The 21105-nt window shown below is 38.7% G+C and overlaps 2 protein-coding genes and 2 long non-coding RNA genes across 18 annotated transcripts in view; 2 read left to right on the plus strand and 2 right to left on the minus strand.

Moving 5' to 3' along the window:
* The window catches only part of LOC136260503 (laminin subunit gamma-1-like), a 28390-nt gene extending 26012 nt beyond the window's left edge, over nucleotides 1–2378 (minus strand). For 8 of the 11 annotated variants that reach the window (XM_066054254.1, XM_066054258.1, XM_066054256.1 and 5 more), the window contains exon 1: nucleotides 1848–2342. The gene's annotated coding sequence lies outside the window, so the exon portion shown is untranslated. Of the gene's footprint in view, nucleotides 1–1847 lie in introns of all 11 variants that reach the window. The other 3 variants (XM_066054249.1, XM_066054263.1, XM_066054248.1) reach the window with 1 other exon arrangement.
* On the plus strand, nucleotides 1484–2128 carry LOC136260506 (uncharacterized). Its single transcript, XR_010703566.1, has 4 exons — nucleotides 1484–1606; nucleotides 1650–1739; nucleotides 1875–2062; nucleotides 2113–2128. It is a non-coding gene; the product is annotated as an uncharacterized lncRNA (long non-coding RNA).
* Nucleotides 2157–6193, plus strand: LOC136260505 (uncharacterized). 4 transcript variants are annotated; one of them, XR_010703563.1, is made up of 5 exons: nucleotides 2157–2446; nucleotides 3817–3870; nucleotides 4731–4863; nucleotides 5031–5809; nucleotides 5869–6193. It is a non-coding gene; the product is annotated as an uncharacterized lncRNA (long non-coding RNA). The 4 variants fall into 4 exon arrangements; XR_010703564.1 differs by having other exon boundaries at nucleotides 5031–5723; nucleotides 5849–6193; XR_010703565.1 differs by having other exon boundaries at nucleotides 2159–2527; nucleotides 5031–6193.
* LOC136260501 (laminin subunit gamma-1-like) lies at nucleotides 6069–21105 on the minus strand. Of its 2 annotated transcripts, none has more exons than XM_066054243.1 (11): nucleotides 20936–21104; nucleotides 19183–19546; nucleotides 18892–19135; nucleotides 18748–18846; nucleotides 11302–11797; nucleotides 10129–11252; nucleotides 8609–8724; nucleotides 8419–8560; nucleotides 6695–6871; nucleotides 6487–6643; nucleotides 6069–6296 (listed from the first exon to the last, which is right to left on the minus strand). In XM_066054243.1, the coding sequence occupies exons 1-11, from the start codon at nucleotides 21039–21041 to the stop codon at nucleotides 6145–6147; spliced, it is 3177 nt and encodes a 1058-aa protein (XP_065910315.1). In that variant the 5' UTR covers nucleotides 21042–21104; the 3' UTR covers nucleotides 6069–6144. The 2 variants fall into 2 exon arrangements, with proteins under 2 accessions (XP_065910315.1, XP_065910316.1); XM_066054244.1 differs by having other exon boundaries at nucleotides 6229–6363; nucleotides 6424–6643; nucleotides 20936–21105.

The following is a 21105-nucleotide window of genomic DNA, read 5'->3' on the forward strand; positions in this document are numbered from 1 at the left end:
AAAATATATTAATGATGGTAACTAAAACTAAAACTTTAACTTTAACTAAAACTTTTTTCTATCTACAGCTATAACTAAAACTAAAAGTCAAACGCATTACTAAAACAACACTATTACAAATCCTATAGGTAGTCACTGGGGGGTTAGGTCATTATGCATTCAAGCCCACATGCACCATGAAGTGCTAATTAAAATATTTAAATGCAGTGACACTACTTGTTGGAAGTAGTACCAAATCGTACATCCTATAATCATTGTTACTGTTGGTGAAAAAACCGTGACTGCCATGCATCGTCATCACTATAAGCTCCATTTCACCATAACGGCTGGATTTTTTTGATCTAGAATCATACCATTGCAAAAAACAAACAAAATTTATGTATTTTACCCCGTCACGCCCTTCCTCAAACTTTTATGTTTTGTTTGGTAGAAAGTCAGTGTAATACAGCATGCTTGCAGCAAAGAATAAAAACTAGACACTAAATATAAATGCAACATATTGTTTCTCTTGTGAGCGTCTCACTTATTCCAGCAGAAAAGAAAACAAGACAGGTTTAAGTAAGCCCTGCTGCAAAACCAGCTTTACACATAGTGATATCTATGCAGGCTGTAAAAAGGTGTGTCCCCCAAAAAACCAGAATTAGAATGTTGGAAAATCGAAGGTGGTAGCCAAAAAATCCAGATCTGCTATATATGATGTTAACTAATCAATGGCAGCATTGTTGTATCATTATTAAATTAACATCATTGCAGCCATTTCTTGGCCACGACCTTTATTATCAAAAATCAGGCTTTTGCTCTTTTTCACAGTTAGGCTGTTTTGGCATAAATACAATAGTGCTTTTCCAGAGGACTCTCCTGCACTAAACTGAATGGTTGTACATGTGTCTTGTTTCTCTGACAATCAAATGTATTAGCTGTTGATACTTTTTATTGTTTGCACACTATTCATCTTCATCACTTTGTAATCATCCAGATTTTACCAGAGACTAGCCAGACCAAGTTCCACTCTTTACTACAAGGATACTTCCAGTCAGTCAAGAAGTGTTTGGTGGGAGCTGGTCAGTTTCAATCTTACCTTGTTTGTATTATTATCAGCGGCGGAGGAAGTAGTTGATATGAGGGAGAGCTCCGCTGAGCTGACCCAGACTTATTTCTATAGTTTGGTAAGGTGAGACCAAAAAAAAAAAAAAAAAAAAGTCACAACCAACTGACGAGAGCTTTCCACCTCACCAGCTACCATTTCTAGCTGATAAACTACATAAAAATCCTTACATAGCTCGCTACACACTGACTACTTTATTAGAGTGACTGCTCTATTAGAGTATCTCGATCTTTATCACGGTTTTCAGCCCCACTCCAAGAAAGATAATTTCGGTGTGATATCATTCTGAGGGGGGGCTTTAGCCCCCTAGCCCCCCCCCCCCCCCCCCCTTATGATTATTATGTTGTGGCTACAGAGAAGTTCAACTCTAAACCAAACAGGAAGAATCATATCCAGTCAATATTCAGATTTGTACCAGTGACAGACACATCATGGTACAGTGCAGGATGTACATGTTTGGTGGCTACTTTTTTACACAACAATTAACAGTGGATGTAATAGGTGTGTGTGTGGGTGTGTTTGGTTGCAATGAACAGTATCCTAGACATATCCTAGAGAATTTCAGTTTCACAAGTTTAATGTTTTAATGAATCACTTCTGGAAAAATTATGGAGTTCACTAAAGGCCTAGATAGGTAAGCTTGGTTGTAGAGTGGTTACTCCGTGCAGAGTGGTAGCTTTGTGATGGGGGCATGTCTGTATTCAGAAACGATTGGTGAATAAGCTATAGCACTAGTTCTCACCTTATCCCAATGTTTTTCAACTTGTAGGATGGTAAGGATAGCAAAACACTCTCTACCTGAGTGGTTTTCATGGCGAAATCCAAGTCGTGCATCCTAATCACGTGAGTATCAATTGATCCCCACAATCAATTTCAGCCTCAACGTCTATATAATCACTGCCTAGTTGTAGCTGGGCTACATATGAAATGTAGCCCAGGCAGTTCTTTTGATTTGAGGTATGAAAGTGTTACATGTTTGAATATCTGCCACATTCATTTTTTTGAAGGTAATAAATGCTGCAGCAGTCGAAACGCAACCGTCAAAAAACGGACGATTTTAGTTGCACGCGCAATTTACAAGAAGTTCAAAATGGCGTTTTCGACAGGCCACGCGGACGAGAGAAATGGCGTCCAACCAGTAAATTTGTGGCATATTTTCGAATAAAAACAGTTGAAGAGATGATTTATGAAGATAATTATGCTGTTTATTTGATCTTGAAACGTGTGGGCTGGGAGTATTTCAGTGTTAGAACTGAACACGAATTTTACTGCTCCTGATTTCACTTTGCTGTGGATAAACGAAAAGGAGTGCACAAAATCTGAGTCAACGAAAGTGATAAGGTTTGTATGGAGCACGTGTAGTAGCTGTATGAAACTGTATACATTTGTGAAACGAATTTGTACTCCGTTAATATAGAAGAGGTTGTTATTCAGTATCTTGTTATACACAATAAACCATACACCACAGTGCCATAAGGTGTTAAACAACTTTTGTGGATTGCCAAAATGTAAAAGTAACTTTTTTGAAAGAAATTTTTGTAGTTCAGATATAGATCTCTCAATTGTGAAAATGTCTCAGTTGTTCCACACCTTTTGTACGTGGACTGTAAAATCAAGTACAAGTAAAGATTCGCAACAGTGACATCATTATGGACAATCTTCGTTACGGGTTCAGTAGTCAACGGTATCAGCCTCAGTTTACACAAATATAATCTTCATACAAATCTTTAATCATTTAGTTAACAAAGTGGATATAGTACTGGCACCAGTTACGAACATGAACAGCTATTTTACTGGCACAAGTCTCATTTGCTGGACTATCAAACAAACCAGTTGTGTCTAGGCGAGCTAGATTTGGTACGCATCCAATATGCCCCGAGCATTTGACTTTAGGGCACGCGTCTAGTAGGTTTCCCCAAACATTCAACTTTAGGGCATGCGTCTAGTAGGTTGCCCCGAGCATTCAACTTTAGGGGACGCGAAAAGTAGTTCCTTAGCGTTAGGGGTAGGCTAGGGTTCAGGCTTTGGTTTCTTCTTCACTATTGTTATATATAGAAGTCACTTCAGTCAGATGTTTATAAGGTAGAAACTAAAGGAGGTGAGTAGCTGCAGCACCGGTGGTATAATCGTTACGAGCATTGCTTATGAGTACAGATGCCCGGGTTCGAGCCCTCGCTTAGACAACTTTTTTTTTTTGCTTTGTTAGGTTTTTTGTCTAAGTTTTTTTTTAATGCACGTGACTGCCGGCACTATACAACTTGCCTTTAGTTAATACTGAAAAAATTCTCATATCTTGTCTTGGTGCTTAGAAATAGTGCCACAAAAAAATATTGGTGCTATACCTGCAGAGCCATACATAACGATGAAGTTTGAAACAAACTGGCTGCATGCCACCGTGATTTGATAACACTCACCCAATGTAAAAGTGATAAGGAAACTAACAAGATAATTCATGAAGAAACAAAGTTGAGTTAGTGAGATAGTCTGGACTCGTAACAAGGATTGCCTGTACATAAAACTATGGGAAAGACATCTCCCTACATTATCTATGATAAAATTTTGTTAAGATGTCTGCAAAATCCATACAATCTTAATCCCACAAAAATTTCGTGTTACAGTAGTTTCAAAATAATAACCGTTACTGCTATCTTAGTTTCACACAGTGGTGTACATATTAAAAATAAATCATCAGTTACGACCTCTTCTACTAGGTCAGACTCTTGCAGTGCAGCTGGATTCGGCAACTTGTGATTTCACATCTAATGGTAAGGGCTTCCCATTACTTACAGCAAATATTGGCAAGTTAGAACATTGCTGTATGTTATGTGGACTTAAATATTGTCCCACGGTAACCTGAATTTTTTTACAGTCTTTATTTAGACCAGCTGTAGTTGCATTTTTAATGTGTTTCACAATGGTGCTTTACCAGTACATAATTGCACGGAGCTACTACAGTGTAACCTCTCTATTACGGACATTTTGGGACCTAGAATTTTTGGCCACTTTTTTAATATAGAGGTTTTCCTCTTTCAGAGGTTAAAACGGAGGTAAAAATGTATTAAACAGACCTGTTGGGACCAAGTTTTTTGTCCTTATTAGGGAGGTTTTTCTATTATGTGTCCTTAATTCGGGGCATTTGTTAAGAGAGGTTCCACTGTATATATAATATAATAATACAAATAACTCCTTGAAGTTTTAAATTTGTAATCACTGATAGTTACTCGAAATGGATGATTACCATAAGGCAGGAAATTTTAAATTGTAAATACCTTTAAAAGTATGTTTAGATCTACAATTTCTTGATTTTTGAGGACATTTAATTTAGCAAAGCTGCTGAAATGTAGATTCATCAATTTTTCTTGTCGTACGTTATCTCTTTTATGAGTCTCTGCTTTACAAATTTTTGTTCCTGTTAGCACCCCCTGATTTAGTATGATGGGCGTTGTTGCCTTCTAAACTCTGAATTCACTGAGAATTGTATTTGCTGGATTTTGATGGTGTAAAATGTACTTTTGTAGCATGTATGTATGTATGTGGGAAATGTCACGGAAGTTTTTTTCATTACTGCTGTAGTATAAGAAACTGTATTGTACCCATGTGTACTTGTGATGTTTGTACTGTACAGGTAACCTTGGTTTGTAAAAGCTGCCAGAACAAACTGATTGTACCAGATGCAGTGTCGTACCATGATATCTCCGTTTTGGAATTAGAAGGCCCTTCTGAAGTAACAATGACTTGGATAGATGAAAGTGGCCTTGGTAAGTTGGTCAGTGTTGTGAGCTCTCTTTGTAGCTAGCTATCCATTCCTCAATAGATTTTAGTGTGATTTTTTTCTTTTGATCAATTCACCTCACATTTAATAATACTACATTCTAACGGCTAGTACATCCAGTTGTATCTTTAATGTACTTTGAAACTATTACAGGATTAGGACTGTAATGGATGACCAGGCCTCTGTGTATCTCCACGACAGGAGCAGTATTATGCGGGATTTACCCTGGACACAGTAAGAATGGAGTCCTTGAAGATGGCTGTACCCCAAGCAGTTTCAAGTTATTGCTGAATTTGATGGTACAAACTTTCATCTCTGGTCAACTCGGAGTAGTGGCAGCAGTATTCTGGCACAGGAAGTCTCCACTAGATAAACTGTTTTAGAAATTGTTGATTTAAAGTGTGCAAAAATGCTATTTGTCATCTTACTGTATGTGTAAACAGCAACCAAAGTGCACAACTTTTTACAACATAATTATCAAGTTTGGGCTTTTGTCTAGTTGTACAAATTAATTAGCAACACTAATATGGCTTGAAACAAATTGTACCCACACCTCAAAACCACCTTGTCATTACTCACCAACTTTGTTCAGTGCTTTGTAGCTCGTTGCTAACTTACTGCACCTGTCGAATTTGGTTACTGTGGGAGAGACTAGTGACCTATTGTTGCGTGACCACCAGTGCAAACAGGAAAGAGCGTTACATCTGGCAGCTACAAGCGCTTGTAGTCAGACGGTGTTCTACCGGAAGAAGCGCTTGTTTCTTCGCGGGAAAACAAGCTGTGCAACTAAATACGCGTAATAAAGCGTATTTTTTGACGGTTGCGTTTCGACTGGCAGTGTATACAGTATGTGATGTACGTGTGTGAATTATTACATCATGCATGATGTAATGTTTGGTAATGGAAAAAGGCTGTATTTGTTTGAAACAGAGGTAGCCATACTGTGATCCCTTGTGTGTTCTATCCATTAGATATACATATCACAATTTAGTGTTCAAAGATCAAATGATATTGTAACAACAGCAACTGTAACCATCATAGTAACAGGAAAGACAGACAGACAGAATGATTAGACTGATCACACTGAGCAAGTAGTACTGTACATGACTACCACTTTTCCAACTTGAAAAAAACTTGTTTGACAAGTACTAAACTGGAAATGAGACCCCTCCCCCATAAAACTACCAAAAATGGAATTAGTTGCAGAAGATGTCAACTGAATCACAAACTAACAGTTATGATAATGTATAGTTTGTATGTTACAATATCAACAACAATTTGACTTAACACAAAAACTATTAATAGTGGTAATCCTGTTGATGTCACTGATTAATCCCTCCAGTGTGATGTGTACACTCCTAACATCATCAACAACACTACAATGTCTGAAGTATTGTTGTGTGTAGGTCTCCTCTAGGTCTGTAACAATTAATGGTAACACACACACTCACTGCTGATACAGTGGAACCTGTCCAAACTGGTCACCCTACAAGCCAAAGAGTATTAGGCATAAACAGATGGTTGCACTACTGTACAAATTTCTCACTTGGGAAACTCACTTGTAGTTGGCTTAGTGGTACCCAGTAAGGACAGGTTCTACTACACTTACCATTGACAATGTCTTGTTGTATTCTAGTGATGTTGAGTAGTTGATTGATCTCAGCTAACAACTGGTCTGACTGTCTTCTTATTGTTTCACTCATACTAGCCTGGTTGCTAGCATTGGTTGCTAACTCATCCACTGCTCTCCCTGTTTGCTTCCATTCCTAATGTGGAGTTTAAGTAGTTACCATGTACTACAAGTGGTATGTATGTACATTGCTGTTATTGCTAGCAGTATTAGTAATGTTGGTGATCCTTTTATCCAGCAGGTTGGCTAGTCGATTATTGTTATCAACAGTAGAGTTGGTTGATCGGATGGTCTCGTTGAGTGACATGAGAGCAGCATGTACCATCTGTAGTGTCTCCTCTCCTTGTTTAATGTCATGTCTTGTCTAGAGAAGTAGCAGACATTCTCACACATTACTACTACTACTATAGTAATGGTATAACTACATATCACACACACGTACAACACTGCAGTACACATTGCACTACTTCCAGTAGTGATGTCAGATGACATCACTAATTTTACCACCCAGGAAACACTTAAGTAGGAGTCCTGTGCAGACAAATCTTCCCGAGTAGAATTAGCATTCCACAGGAAGTAACTATAGCCACTAGCAATGTCCCATCCCACCCATAATGAGAGACACAATAGTTAATAATTCTTTTAAATGAATGTTCAGTTGGAGTACAGTGGATCTTCTATTGTCCAAATACCTCCAAGATATATTATGACTTCAATGCTGATGTGTGTTTTATTAGAGTAATTGAACATCGTGTATAGCTCTGGTCCTTAGATGGATACTCTCTAATAGAACAGTCACTTTGTACTGAAATACTCTAATAGAGCATTCACTGATTAAAATGTTCTGTAAGAAATGTTGCTAACCTAGAACATAATGTAAACAGGAACACTGAAGAGTATATTCCTGTATTGTGAAAAAATTCGAGCATTGTTGACTTGAGCCTAAAAGTAACCCACGACAGTGTTTAAGTTCCATAGTTTGAATTATCCACCTAATATGCTGGCATAGCACTCGTGCTTTTTATTATGCTAGCATATTTGGCGTAGGCCTAATTACTTTCAACTGGAGTAATTGAACTCCAGGGTTCACACTATTGCCAGAGATTGTGTGTGCTGAACAATAATGAATTAGAATAAGAGCATGATATAAAATATTGTAGTGAAATTGTAGCAACAACACAAAATAAATCGGATGGCTGCAGGTTCGAGGCTACCTAGGTGCAGTCATGGATTTTTTCTCCTTTCTCCAACTTTTCAAACACACCTTAAGTAGCTAAAGTCTTTGAGCAGGCTGTAGGACCAGGTGTCCTACAGACCTTCAGCACTTGTGCTGTAAAGCATTAATAAATAAATAAGTTGTACAATGTTATTGCCACCACTTTAAATTTATTATAGTCAGTGAGTACCTTCTTTTTCCAATGTCATTAAGGCAAAATGACTGGGAGTAGCATAGCACATCTATGGTAATGTTGTAGCCATGTTGTAGAATACTTTATCAAAGTGTAGAAAATACTGTCTGTGTGGCCAACAGAAGTTATTATTATTATTATTGATTATAACCTGAGTTGACCGGCCAGGATGTGTTCACATTGTATCCTGGCCTGTGGCAGCCCATCTCGTCTTGTTGTGTCATGCTGGGCCAGGTTTGGCAAGGCTTGATTGATAGTTTATTTCATGCTGCACTGGGTTACAAGGTAGTGTGAACAGAGTGTAAATGAATGGGTCCCAGATATCCATCATCTTAATGCTTCAGCAAACTAACTGAGGATCCACTGATAAACAAGTATACCTAATTCTCTATTAGAACCCACTGTACATAAAGAATGAGCCACTCATGTCAACACACTTGTCAGTATCTGAGAGTTGAGATGTTTAACTACCTTATAATTTACAACACACAGTCATCTTCACCTTATTAATATTAGTTTGAAGCAGTGTGGAGTTCCTTTCTGCCCTGTCGGTTCTGCTGGTGATGTTGCTATGTAGATCCATCAACTCTTCCAGGTCACTTGTTGCTGATTTTGCATCATTGGCCACCTCTTGGCCTCTCCGACTAGTTAGATGCACTAACAATAACCATAACAACACAACTTATACTAACTAGCTGTCCATAGCTAGAATGAGTGTATTGTTGATCTCCTTGATGATGTCACTGGAATCATGGAGTAGTGGAAATTCAGTGATTATAACATTGATCGATGTAATCAAATTAGCCACCTGTAGCCACACACACACACGCACACTAACACACACACACACACACACACACACACACACAATTTAAAAACATGTTTTCCATACAGTAATACTTGCTATCCTTATTAGGTCACTTATACGGTGAGCCTGTCTTAGCAGCCACCTGTATAGAAACTAGAAAGGTCACCTCCAAAATGGCAAATTCCATAAGTAAGCCTTAAATAGACAGGCGACTACTTTAGACAGGTGCAAAGTATCACTTGGGAAATTTAAAGTTAGGCCATTATAGAGAGGTAACCTGCGACCACTAAGTCAGGTTCCACTGTAAGATAACCCACGTGAACTAGTATATTATGTAAGATCCTACAAAAACATATTCTAAAGAAATACCTCTTTATAGTGATATATCCACCACAGACAATGTTACTGCACTTGATAAACATGGAGACCATAAATACAGTAGAACTTCAAACCTCATCAAACTTTTTATCAATTTATTGTACAATAACCATCGGCTCATGTGAAAAATTTTCAAGCATTACCGTATAGCCAGAAAGTTTGGCGAAATTGGTGAGTGAGCAATGTTTGACCAAACTAAACTTCTGCCACCAAATCGTTTGCCCAATACAATCTGTATTAACTCTACTAACAAATCCGCCAAACATTTTACTCACCAAAATCCTATCACACTAAATTTGCCCAAGATTCCTCCTGCTAAATTTTCCAGCTATTATAGGATATATCAGCTCATGTACACTACTTATCCTACTGCAGAAATTTAAAGTGGCAAAGTGATTACTCACTTCTCTGTTACCAAACTTCCATATTTGACAAGCTTCCATATTTGACAAGCTTGCTTTACACTTCTTGATACACATGCAATTTCAATTTGTTAAAATATTAGAGACACCAATAATAAACCTAAACATCTGCCAAATGTAGCTTTGTAGAATTTGACAAACTTTGTCACCTCTACCATATCATACCATATATAGCCGAAAGGTTTGGTGGGAGGAAACTCTTTGGCGAATTTGGCGCAATAGGATTTTGGCGAGAACAAAGCTTGGCGAATTTGTTGAGCTAATACAGATTTGTATTGGACAAACAATTTGGCGGATTTTAGCTTGGCAAAACATCGTTCACTCGCCAAACTTTCTGGCTATACAGTATTAGCAAGAGTTCTCTTATTATTAACTCTTGGTATTAGGCTGCTTCACCTGTAGCTTTGGAAGGCACTGGACAATTTAATTTTTTTTGCCAACATGTCATATCAAATAAATTACTTAGTTGTTTTGCTTGTCAAAATTTCTGTTTGTATTGTAGCGTCAGTCAAAATTAGTATGTTTTTGCTATATGGAAGTTCGTAATTTTAAACTCCATGTTAAAGATATCATTCTTTCTCACTATTGTACAAGTCATTCTTACCTCAGATGGGGTCAAGCTAAGCTGATACATCAATGACTGGTTGACCATAGCTTCAATCAAGAGTAGTGTGGACACCTTCAGCCTGTCCAACAGGTCACTGGTGAGGTTGTGCAGCTGGTTTAACAGGTCTAACTGCAGGTTTGTTTGATTCAGCAGATCAAGATCTTCTGTTGTATTGAGAAGGGCTAAAGTTGAGTTTACAGTGTGTAGAAACTTTTGTAATTCGTCCTTTATTGTATTTGTTGTGTTTAAGTGGCTATCAATTATTTGAATACTTGTTTCAATTTGATTGGCAGTTGCTATGGATCTGTTTAAAATCCCTTCACACTTCAAACCACAATCATCTTGTAGGTCACACTGTCCACACAGAAATCTGTTTACTGTTGTGGCAAATGTTGTGACATTATCTATCACTAACAAAAGCTCATTAAGTTGATTTTCTATTGGCTGAAAACTGTCAATCTTGGATTGGTAGTCAGAAGAACTGTTTGTTATAGTAGCAATTGTTAGTGTCACCTCATTAGATATTACCCTGTATGCAGCTGACGATCTGTTAAGTGACTGGGTTACTATAGCAACCAAGTCAGTCCCATTATCAACAGCCAGCTCTAACTCTAAATTATCTAATTCAGTCAGTGAGTCTGTTAGTTGTTCACTAATCCTTTCTAACTGTTGTAGCAACATCATCTCACTACTATTAATGCTCACCATATTATCCTCTATTGTGTTACCTAGCTGAAGTTGTGTTGTCACTTGTTCTGTTACCATGGCAACTAGTCTGATAACACTATTTAGTTGGGAGATGTTTAAGTTGCTGTTATTCACTATGGCAACAATGTCGTCAATGAGGCCATACAAGTAATGGTTCATCACTGTGACATTAATTGATGAGGCATTTAAAGAGGTTACCATGGAAATGCTTCCGTTTACTGTTTCAGTTAACCGGAACAGAGAGTTGTTCCACAAATTGTGACATTCATTGTTGCAGGCAAGACAATTTGGCCACAAATTAGTTGTCCCTGGTTCACACACCTCACAAAACTGTCCAGTCACTCCAGGGCTACATGTACACTCGCCAGTGACACGATCGCACCTCACTGTTGTGGCTTCCTCACAATGACAAGCTAGCAACACACAAACATTATAACCAGTCAAACAGGTTAACTAGCTCACCTACACATGACCCGTTGCGATAGTAACCATTTGCACACTCATCACAAACAGTACCCTCATAACCTGCTTTACAAGAACATCCTATATTGTGGTTGTCAATAGCAACACAGGAAGTAGCAAAATAGTTATCCCCCCCAAGTTGTCCTGGGCAACTGCACGGCAGACATTCCCCTGTTGTCGTGTTTCTATAGTAACCATCAGTACAGTGTTCACAATGATCTCCACTAGTATTGTTAGTACAGTTGTGGCATCTTCCTGTCTCTGGATCACATGATGTAGTCTTGTTGCTACAGTAACACTTGACACAGGCAGCAAATGGTCCCCCATTGGGAGGGTCTCGAGCATACCCAAGTGAACAATCCTCACAAAACTGACCATGACGACCTGGTGGACACTGACACATCTCCACATAATCTGCTATACCATTGGCTAAAACTGTGGGTGTGGCATAATCCAAGTGTACTGTCAATATGTCAATGGTGATATCTCCATCTCCCTAGCAACCAGAGATTATGTAATTACATAATATATATATGTCTCCAGCATACTTTACTGTTTTAGTGTCATCTCTATGTTCAAGAAGATGGTTAACAAAATTTAATATTATAGTACAGCTGGACAGCAGTAAGAGACTACACTGAAAATAAATTACAGATGCTTAAATTCTCAGACATACCTTTCATTTACCATATATTGGTCTACTAAGTTGCGATTTAGCCTAAAATGTTCACCACTGGCAAGTCTACCAAGGTATAGTTTTAGTCCTTCATTATAACTTGTGCATACAATTCTTTTACATCTACCACATTGTAAACAAATGCATACAGCACATAATAGCAATTTCTCCTATGTATAACTTTACAAACTATGTGAGGGTTTTACTGAAACAGTCCTGTGTATGACATACAGAACACATACTTTATGGTACAGCTGAACATTTAAACTTTTAGTTGATTTCTATGTAGCATGTAGGCTCCTATTATGCTTTTGAGCAGTGCTAAAAAATCCAGCCAAGTATGCTCTCAAAATCTCGAGAGCGGACTGTTTTATTAGAGTATTTTACATTTCCTGACTGCTGTATTAGAGTAAGTGACTGTTCTATTAGAGTATCTCGATCGTATGACCATACAGTGTGAATAATCAGTCAAGAAATAGTAAAACTAATAGCATTGCAAGTTTTTTTGATATGAAATGCAGTAATAATGTGCAGTGTGTTTGTGTTGTGCAGTATTTTTGGCATGCGCATTGCGCATTTAATTAAAATTCTTGAAAATCGTCCTATTATGCTGGCATAATGCTTGAAGCTTTTACCAGCCTATTATGCTCGAAATTATGCCAGCATAATTGGCGCAAGCTTAGTAGCATGTCAGTTTATTTGTGTAATGTTGTCACTAACATTACAAACATATCTCAAAATGATGCCCCCTTTATTATGGCTACTCTGGGTAGTGAAACATTAGTCAGCAGTAACCGCACATTTTTGGTTGAAATTCAAGAGTGACTGATAGGAAGATAAATAGCTTCACTACAAAGTGATTAACCTGACTAACTGGTACTGTACGTCTGTGTGTCTGTACGTCTGTGCTTTACATGTGCACAGAAACTTTCATGCATCCACTTGTGAAAGTTTTCACATGAAACGACATTCCCTAGCTAGCTAGTTATCAGTATACTACAATTCATGAATTTCATTGTCAGATATAGTGCCAGAAAAGCAATTGGTCACACAACAAAAAGGTCACTGTAAATTTTTGTTGTCTACAAAATTCCTGAACATTATGTTCTCATGTAACACTTTCACACCTCAGATCAAAGGAGCCGCCCGGGCTACATTTCGTATGTAGCCCAGCTATATACAAAATGTAGACCGGGCTACAACCTGGCAGTGATTATATAGACGTCAACACTGAAATCGATTGTGGGGATCGATTAATACTCATACACAACTTGGATTTCACCATGAAAACCACTCAGATGGAGAGTGTTTTGTTATCCTCGCCATCCTACGAGTTAAAAAACGTTGGGCTAAGGTGAGAACTAGCACTATAGCTTATTCACCAATTGTTTCCACGCGTTTTCGAATACTGACATGCCCCCATCACGAAGCTACTACTCTGCACAGAGTAACCACTTTACCAGCAAGCATACCTATCCAGGCCTTTAGTAAACTCCATACTTTTTCCATAAACGATTCAATAGCACTGATTAAAAGATTAAACTAGTGTAATCGAAATTTTCCATGATATCCTTAGGATATGTCTGTTCACATACTAGCTGCTGACTCATAATCAAAAATTTTAGGTATGCATATATAATACATCCAGTTGCTGCACTTGTATTGGCTTGGGTGATTGATCGCCCTGTACAGGCTATCAGCCTAATAAGTATTACATATTAGCTGTAACATGGGGCATTCGGGCTTTGCCTGATATGTATGCCCTCATGCCCGTGTTACAACTATTGTATCCAAATAGCTGAGCATCATGACTGCACTATTAAGAGTATCTGAAAATATGAAAATGGTTTGACAAGTTCCACTGCCCATTCACACAAAATATCTCCCCCACAATATTATTCCACATAAATATGTGCATATTGTCATGAACGCGTGGCTTTAGAAGGATTAAATCATTGATACAACTTAAAACAATCAAGACAACATGGCGGCCAATCACGACCTATGCATGCGTACAATTACAGTATTATAATACGCTCACACAGTCAGAAATTTTCTATATACTTATCAGGAGCACGATGAGTTCCTTGTGGATAGCAACGAGTGTCGACAGAGTTTGGGGGATTTACATTCTCAGTTGCATTACTCAATGGCTGAGGAGTTACCACTGGCTCACTAGTGTTATCACTTGGGGTGGCTACCTCTACAGTGTCATCTAGTGGTGTGTGTGTGCACTAAAAGGAGTCTCTGTGGGAGTTTGTTTCTGGATGCCATCACACAGTTGGTTGACATGCCTCCTCCACAGCAAACCTGAATTCAGGGGGAGCATGCCCCCAGACCCCCCTAGAATCCAAAGCGACTTACTTCGCCCCCTCTAGGTTAATATTCTGGGTTGAGCCCTGCTTGGGAGTTAAAAGGTGGTCCATTGTCTGAAACACATTACTCAGGTAGACCAAACCTGGCAAACAAGGACCGGAGGTGCTGAATGGTGTTTGCTGCTGATGTGCTGGACATTTCTGCTACTTCCGGCCATTTGGAGTGTGCATACACTACTATTAGATACATCTATCCCTTTATAGGACCAGCAAAATCCATGTGAATCCGTTGCCAAGGCTTAGATGGCCATACCCAAGGATGGAGTGGAGCAGGTGAAGGAGCATTCTTTACTTGCTGACATGATAAACAGTTCTTCGCTACCTGCTCTAGACAATGGTCAAGCTTGGGCCACCACACATGACTTCTGGCCACTACCTTCATTCTAGCAATTCCCTGATGTTCTTGATGTAACTCGTGCAAAACTTGATCTTGGTACTTCTTGGGAACAATTACCCTAATTCCCCACATGACACAGTTACATTCAATAGTAAGTTCATCTCGTCGGGTCCAAAAGGGTTTCAGGTGCTCTGGCACCTTCTGGGGCCACCCAGATTGAGTGAAACGTAACACCTTACTTAACAAGGGGTCCTGCCGCGTAGCTCGCCCTAGCTGTTCAGCAGTGACTGGTAAAGAGTCTACTTGTGCAACATTAAATACATCTTTCCATCACTGCATCAGAAGGTAATGGCAATCTAGAAAGGCAATCAGCATTGCCATGTTGCTGGGTGGACTTGAATGAGATATCATACTGGTAAGCTGAAAGTATGATTGCCCAACGCTGTAGCCTAGCAGCAGCCAGTGAAGGGATAGCCTTTTGTGGATTTAGAATGGTGGTCAGGGGCTGGTGATCAGTCACGAGTGTAAATTGCCTACCATAAAGGTACTGGTGGAATTGCTTAATGCCAAATATTAGGGCCAATGCCTCCTTTTCTAATTGGGCATAATTTCTCTTGCTTTTTGACAGTGTCCTAGAAGCAAAGGCTATGGGTTTCTCATTACCATCAGGATACACATGCAAAATAACAGCACCAACCCCATATGCTGATGCATCAGCTGCCATCTTAATTGGCAGTTTAGGGTCATAATGAGCCAGCAGTTTGGACGAAATCAGTTCATTCTTGGCTAACTCAAATTAGAGCACTCATTACTCCACTTCCACCTTACGCTATGCTGCAACTGGTTTAGTGGGTGAATCACACTGGCTAGGTTACGGACAAACTTTGAATAATAGTTCAGTAGGCCAAGAAATGACCTAAGTTGCTGCACATTCACAGGTGGGGGTGCCTTAACTATAGCCTCAAGTTTGCTTGGTAAAGGGTGTATCCCCTCTGCATCTACCATGTGCCCTAAATATTCCACTGATGGCTGAAAGAAAACACATTCTCTGGTTTCAAATGCAGCCCACTGTCTTTTAGGCACCTCAAAACTTCCTGTAACCGTTGGAGGTGTTCTTTGTCAGTGCTACCAGTCACCAGAATGTCATCAATGTAGCAAACCGTGCCTTCTACCCCTTGAAGGATTTCATCCATGGCCCTTTGGAAGACAGCCGGTGCTGATGCCACCCCAAATGGAAGACAGGTATATTGGTACATCCCCATGTGAGTGTTAATGGTTAGGTATTGAGCTGATTCTTCATCAAGCCTCATCTGTTGGTAAGCCTGTGAAAGGTCCAACTTGGAGAAGCTCTTTCCCTTTGTCAGAGTAGCAAACAATTTAACGGGCTAGGGCAAAGGGTGCTGGTCAACATCAATAGCCTGATTAATGGTTACCTTATAATCCCCACAGATTCTAACCTTACCATCTTTTTGGGAACAGGAACAATTGGTGCTGCCCATTTGCTGTGCATAACTTTCTCCAGGATACCCTCTTGTTCTAGTCTGTTTAGCTCTTGCTCTACGGGTTCCCGTAAGGCAAATGGAATAGGGCGAGGTCGAAAAAATGTAGGTGAGGCATCTTTCTTCAATTTCAATTCAGCACGGACAGATAACATTGTACCTAGGCCTTCTATAAACACCTCTCGGTGTTCCTTGAGGAGGGCATCTAACTCAGCTTGAGCTGTGCTAATTGACTGCAAAGAAGCCCCAGAAATTACTTTCCAGTCCATGTGTATTTCCCGTAACCAATCACGTCCCAACAGACATGGCCCTGCCCCCTTGGTAATGTATGCAGTGAGTGTATGCTTCTGTCCCTTGTATTCAACACATAACTGTGCCTCCCAAGTAGTGGTATTTTCTCAGCCGTGTAAGTACGCAACACAATAGTACTGGGTCTAACTTGCTTATTAGGTAACCTCTTGCGGAGTTGTTCTTCAGATACAATTGATACTGCCACACCAGTGTCTATTTCCATTTCCAGTGGCTTAGTATCTATACATAACTTCACTGAAATCAGTGTTGTTGCGGTTCTTCCAACAGTAAAATGTTTAGGTCATTGTCCACTACCCCCTCTCTCTGATCCACATCAATCCAGTGTTCCTCTTCCTGGTCAAGATCCACATAATGTCCCTCCTTGCTCTGCTGGTATGACTTGTGACTCTTATAGGGTTGTCTGGAGCTTTTACAAACTTTCCTTATGTGATCCTTCCTACCACAGCCATGACAAACGGAGTGCTTGAACATACAGTTGTCTGCCTTATGGTTAGTCTGTCCACAATGATAATAAACCTCCTTGATGGCTCGGGTACTGTGGATTGAAGCTACTACACATATCAGTGTTGGGGGTAACACATTATGTAATATCATTATCTTTTTTGGTAACTAAGTAATAATTTATAACAAAATATGCTATAAAAACCAGTAATATAGTAATGAAGTTACTGAAACTAGCAATTCTGGAATGTTGTATAATTTTTCTCTGTGAACTCTCCATTGGAGTGTTGGCAATCAATTCGCTGACGTATGAGTGACTGATCAAACAATTGGATCGTTTCTAGGGTTTCTTGGGGGTGAGGAATATAATGATGCTGTTAGTTTCCTACTGCAGATAAGTTTGTGTGGTATTGGCATTATGCCAACTATTATATTATTTTACAATGTGTCTACCACAATTATAATTTTCTCTTTGGCCCGGCACATGTTAGTTACACCAAGGTGAACATTTCTGTCCATGTAGTTTTCAATATTAATATGATATACAAGTAGCTATATATCAATAGCAGTGTTGGGACAGTTACTTTTTAAATGTAACTTGTTACATATTACATATTATTTACAACTGAACTATTTAGTTACAGTTACATATTACCCATAATTATAATAAAGTAACTATAATAATATTTACATATTATATTACTTTGTGTCCACAGCCTTAAGCTGTCACATGTGTGAAACTACCACTTTATCACGTGACATGATTGCGTTGTTGGACAATGTACAAATGTTGGTTAAGCTGGTGAATAAGCTTCATTCAGTAGGCTTCATTATTTCGTAGTGGCTAGGCATTACTCAGTGGATAACTGATGAGATTAGTAACTTCATTACTTAAAGTAATAATATTATGTAATATTAGACTCGTTACAGTAACTTCATTACTTAGGTAACGTGTTACATTTGTAAGTAAAATAAATTTAGTTATATTACCTGTTTTTACAGCATATTTCGTTATATTACTTCGTTACCACAAAAGTAATAATTATTACATAATACGTTACTTATGTAACGCGTTACCCCCAACATTGATCAACAGTACAGCTGCTTGTTTTGCATGTACATTGTATTTTATTTTTGGGTGGAGGTGACTGGTACAGAGTGTTTGCACTCCACCATGTTGTGCCATCTTTAAGATGTTAAATATATGCAACTATTTAGTGGCCTTCTATAGAAGTATCACTCAATTATTAGTCAAATTAAGAGTTACAAAATATGATAATTTTAACATGTACTTAGCTGCAGGTTTGCATACACTTGTGAAACTTGTAACCTCAGTTACAAGAAAATTAATGTTTAAAAACACACTTCTACAACCATAAGAATAGAGGGATTACAAATATTCAAATGTTGAAATTTCAAGTAATTTTATTACTACAAATAACAAAGTTGCTAACCTTACACTGAGTATAGTTATTTACTCTTGGTATTACTATGTAATGCCTAGCCACAACAAAAATAATGAAATAGTAACAAAGCCCACCTCAAATTAACAAATGAAGTTTACTGACCAGTTACTTTCTCCATATTACATTACTGTGTGTCCACAACCTTAAGCTGTCATATGCTTGCGTTGTTGGACAATGTGTAAATCTTGAGTTGTAATTGTATTCAAGAGTATATTATTATCGTTACTTTATTTTATGAGTAATATGTAACTGTAACTAATGCAAGTTATAGTAACAAGTTACTCTTAAAAAGTAACTACCCCAATACTGATGCATACATACATACAGCTGTACAACTCACCACAGCCACAAGTGTAATATCAGAAATGTTAGCAAGTACTCTCCTTAACTGATCTTCACTAGCTACTACCCCTCCACTAACTAACATCTGATCTATCACCTAAACATGTTGGCATAGTAACCATTACATCTCTTTCAGTCTAACCTTTATAGTCTTCCAACTGTTGCTAATGGCAACTGGGGACATCTCCAATTGGAGCCCATAATCATATGGGTTAACAGCTGTAGTGCTAATCCTTACTGTTACCGTGGCTTTGCTGTCTTGTGCTGGTGACTGACGTAATGTCACAAGGAACTGTTGTCCAAATGATGTTTTCTTGTCACCAAGATATTCTGCAGGAAACAGTAGCTCCGCCCTACCAGCCACACCTTCTACTCTCATAAATCCTCTGCAAAATCAACATGACATCAATGACACAACAATATGCTGCATTACTCTTCTTCCCAAGTGATTCTTCCTCCATTATTTTCCATCCAATTCCCAGTCACATCCTCCAAGTTAAAGTAGTTGCTAACTGATGCCATGAACCAGCTGTCAGCTGATGTGCAACTGTTAGAATAACCATTACAAAAACACTGCAGACAAGCTGCTTGATTGGCTGTAATGCTAGGTCCTAGTGAGCCCTGCCTACTGCAAATGTTGCATCGTCTGCCAGTCACACCCCTTCTGCAGTAACATTCCCCTGAAACTGGATCACATGATTTAAGACTGCCGAAGGGGTCACAGTTACAAGAGAGGCAGTCAACTCCAAACTGGTTCTTATCACATCTGGGACATATCACCTCATCCACTATACAATCTGAATAATACAGTCATGCAGTTAATGTGAGAGATACTGTATAGTCGGAAATTTCTGAGGGGAAATTTTCGTGTATTTTGCAGATTGAAATATATGCAACTTGTCAAGATGTCATTGTTTCAAGAATAATAGATCCTGAAGAAAAGTGAAAAGTTTTACCCTCAAAATAATTTTGAATAATGATCATCCACAAAATATTTCCCCCTCAAAATATCTCGCTATGTGGTACACATTTCGCACAATATAACATAAATGTAGCATTCTTTCAAAGTGGTAGAGAATTTTAGCAATTTAAAACACTACGGCTGCCTGTGAAATTTGTATGCTTTTATCTCTCTGTCTGGCTATTTCATTACGTACTGTTAGCACAGTGTGACACAGTTGCCATTCAGCAGTTCATAAGGATCAGGAGTTGACCAGGCAGTAACTAACAACCCCAAAACAAAATAATGTGCTCATCCCCAGTATTACTTGTGCAGGAAACATATATGGACAAATATAATGAGGATCACAGGAACACAAGTACACTTTGGAAGTCAGTATTTGACCATCAAAGAGTTCATAGTAAAATAATAAGTCTGCCACTATTAGATCCCACATGGCTGAACTAGTGAACTAAATTTTAGTTGTAGTTGATGATGAAAAGACAAAATGGACTTGTTTAAAACGTGCACCTAGACTCAAGAATGATCCTACTTTCCAAAAGGTTTATTTATCCCCTGACTTGAAAGGAAAGAGAACAAGAAGCTGTACACTGAACTTAAAAGTCATAGAGACAAGGGTGAAAAAGATATTGTAATTAGACATGGCCGTATTGTGAAGAGGAGAGATACAAAGAACCAGCAGACCACCTCGGATTAAGTAACTTGTAGTTGTATTGTGTTTGATTATTGCAGAATCGTCATTCTATGATGGAGCAATTTACAATAATAAATAAATAAAATAACTGATTTTGTAAGTAATTTAAACATTTAAAGGATTCCCTGATCTGAAATGGATTTTTCACAGCAAAAGTATGTGACATGTAGAAATTCTCCGACCTCACACAAGGAGCTATAATCAACATACTGCAAACCAGCACTGTCAAATATAATAGAATTCTGTAGGCTGTGTATCACTGTGCAGACCACTCTATAGAGATATCTGGGTGCTTGGCAGCCGGTGTGTGCGAGGGTGCACGTGACAGTGTGTGAGGTGTGGGTTACATCCCATAGCCATTGACTTTACAACGTTCCCCACATACTACACTGATAGAACTCTACCATTACGCCCTGTATTGACTCTACCTAGTACCATAGATATATATAATCTATGCTAGTACTACCCATGACGGGATCGAGCAGTACGAGATAGCTAGATAGTGCCAGAGATAGTGTGAGGAATACGTACCATTTAACTGATTCAAAGATAACTTCCACCCACACGCCAAAATCAGAAAGATGAGTACAAACTTGTTCCCTTCAATCACACAGCAATTCATCGGAGATGACAGCATATGATAACAGCAACAGATGGCCCGTCTTGTAGTGTATGCAAACCACTGCGTGCTATGAATTTAT

Source organism: Dysidea avara, chromosome 7 (genome assembly GCF_963678975.1).
Source record: "Dysidea avara chromosome 7, odDysAvar1.4, whole genome shotgun sequence".
Lineage (NCBI taxonomy): Eukaryota > Metazoa > Porifera > Demospongiae > Dictyoceratida > Dysideidae > Dysidea > Dysidea avara.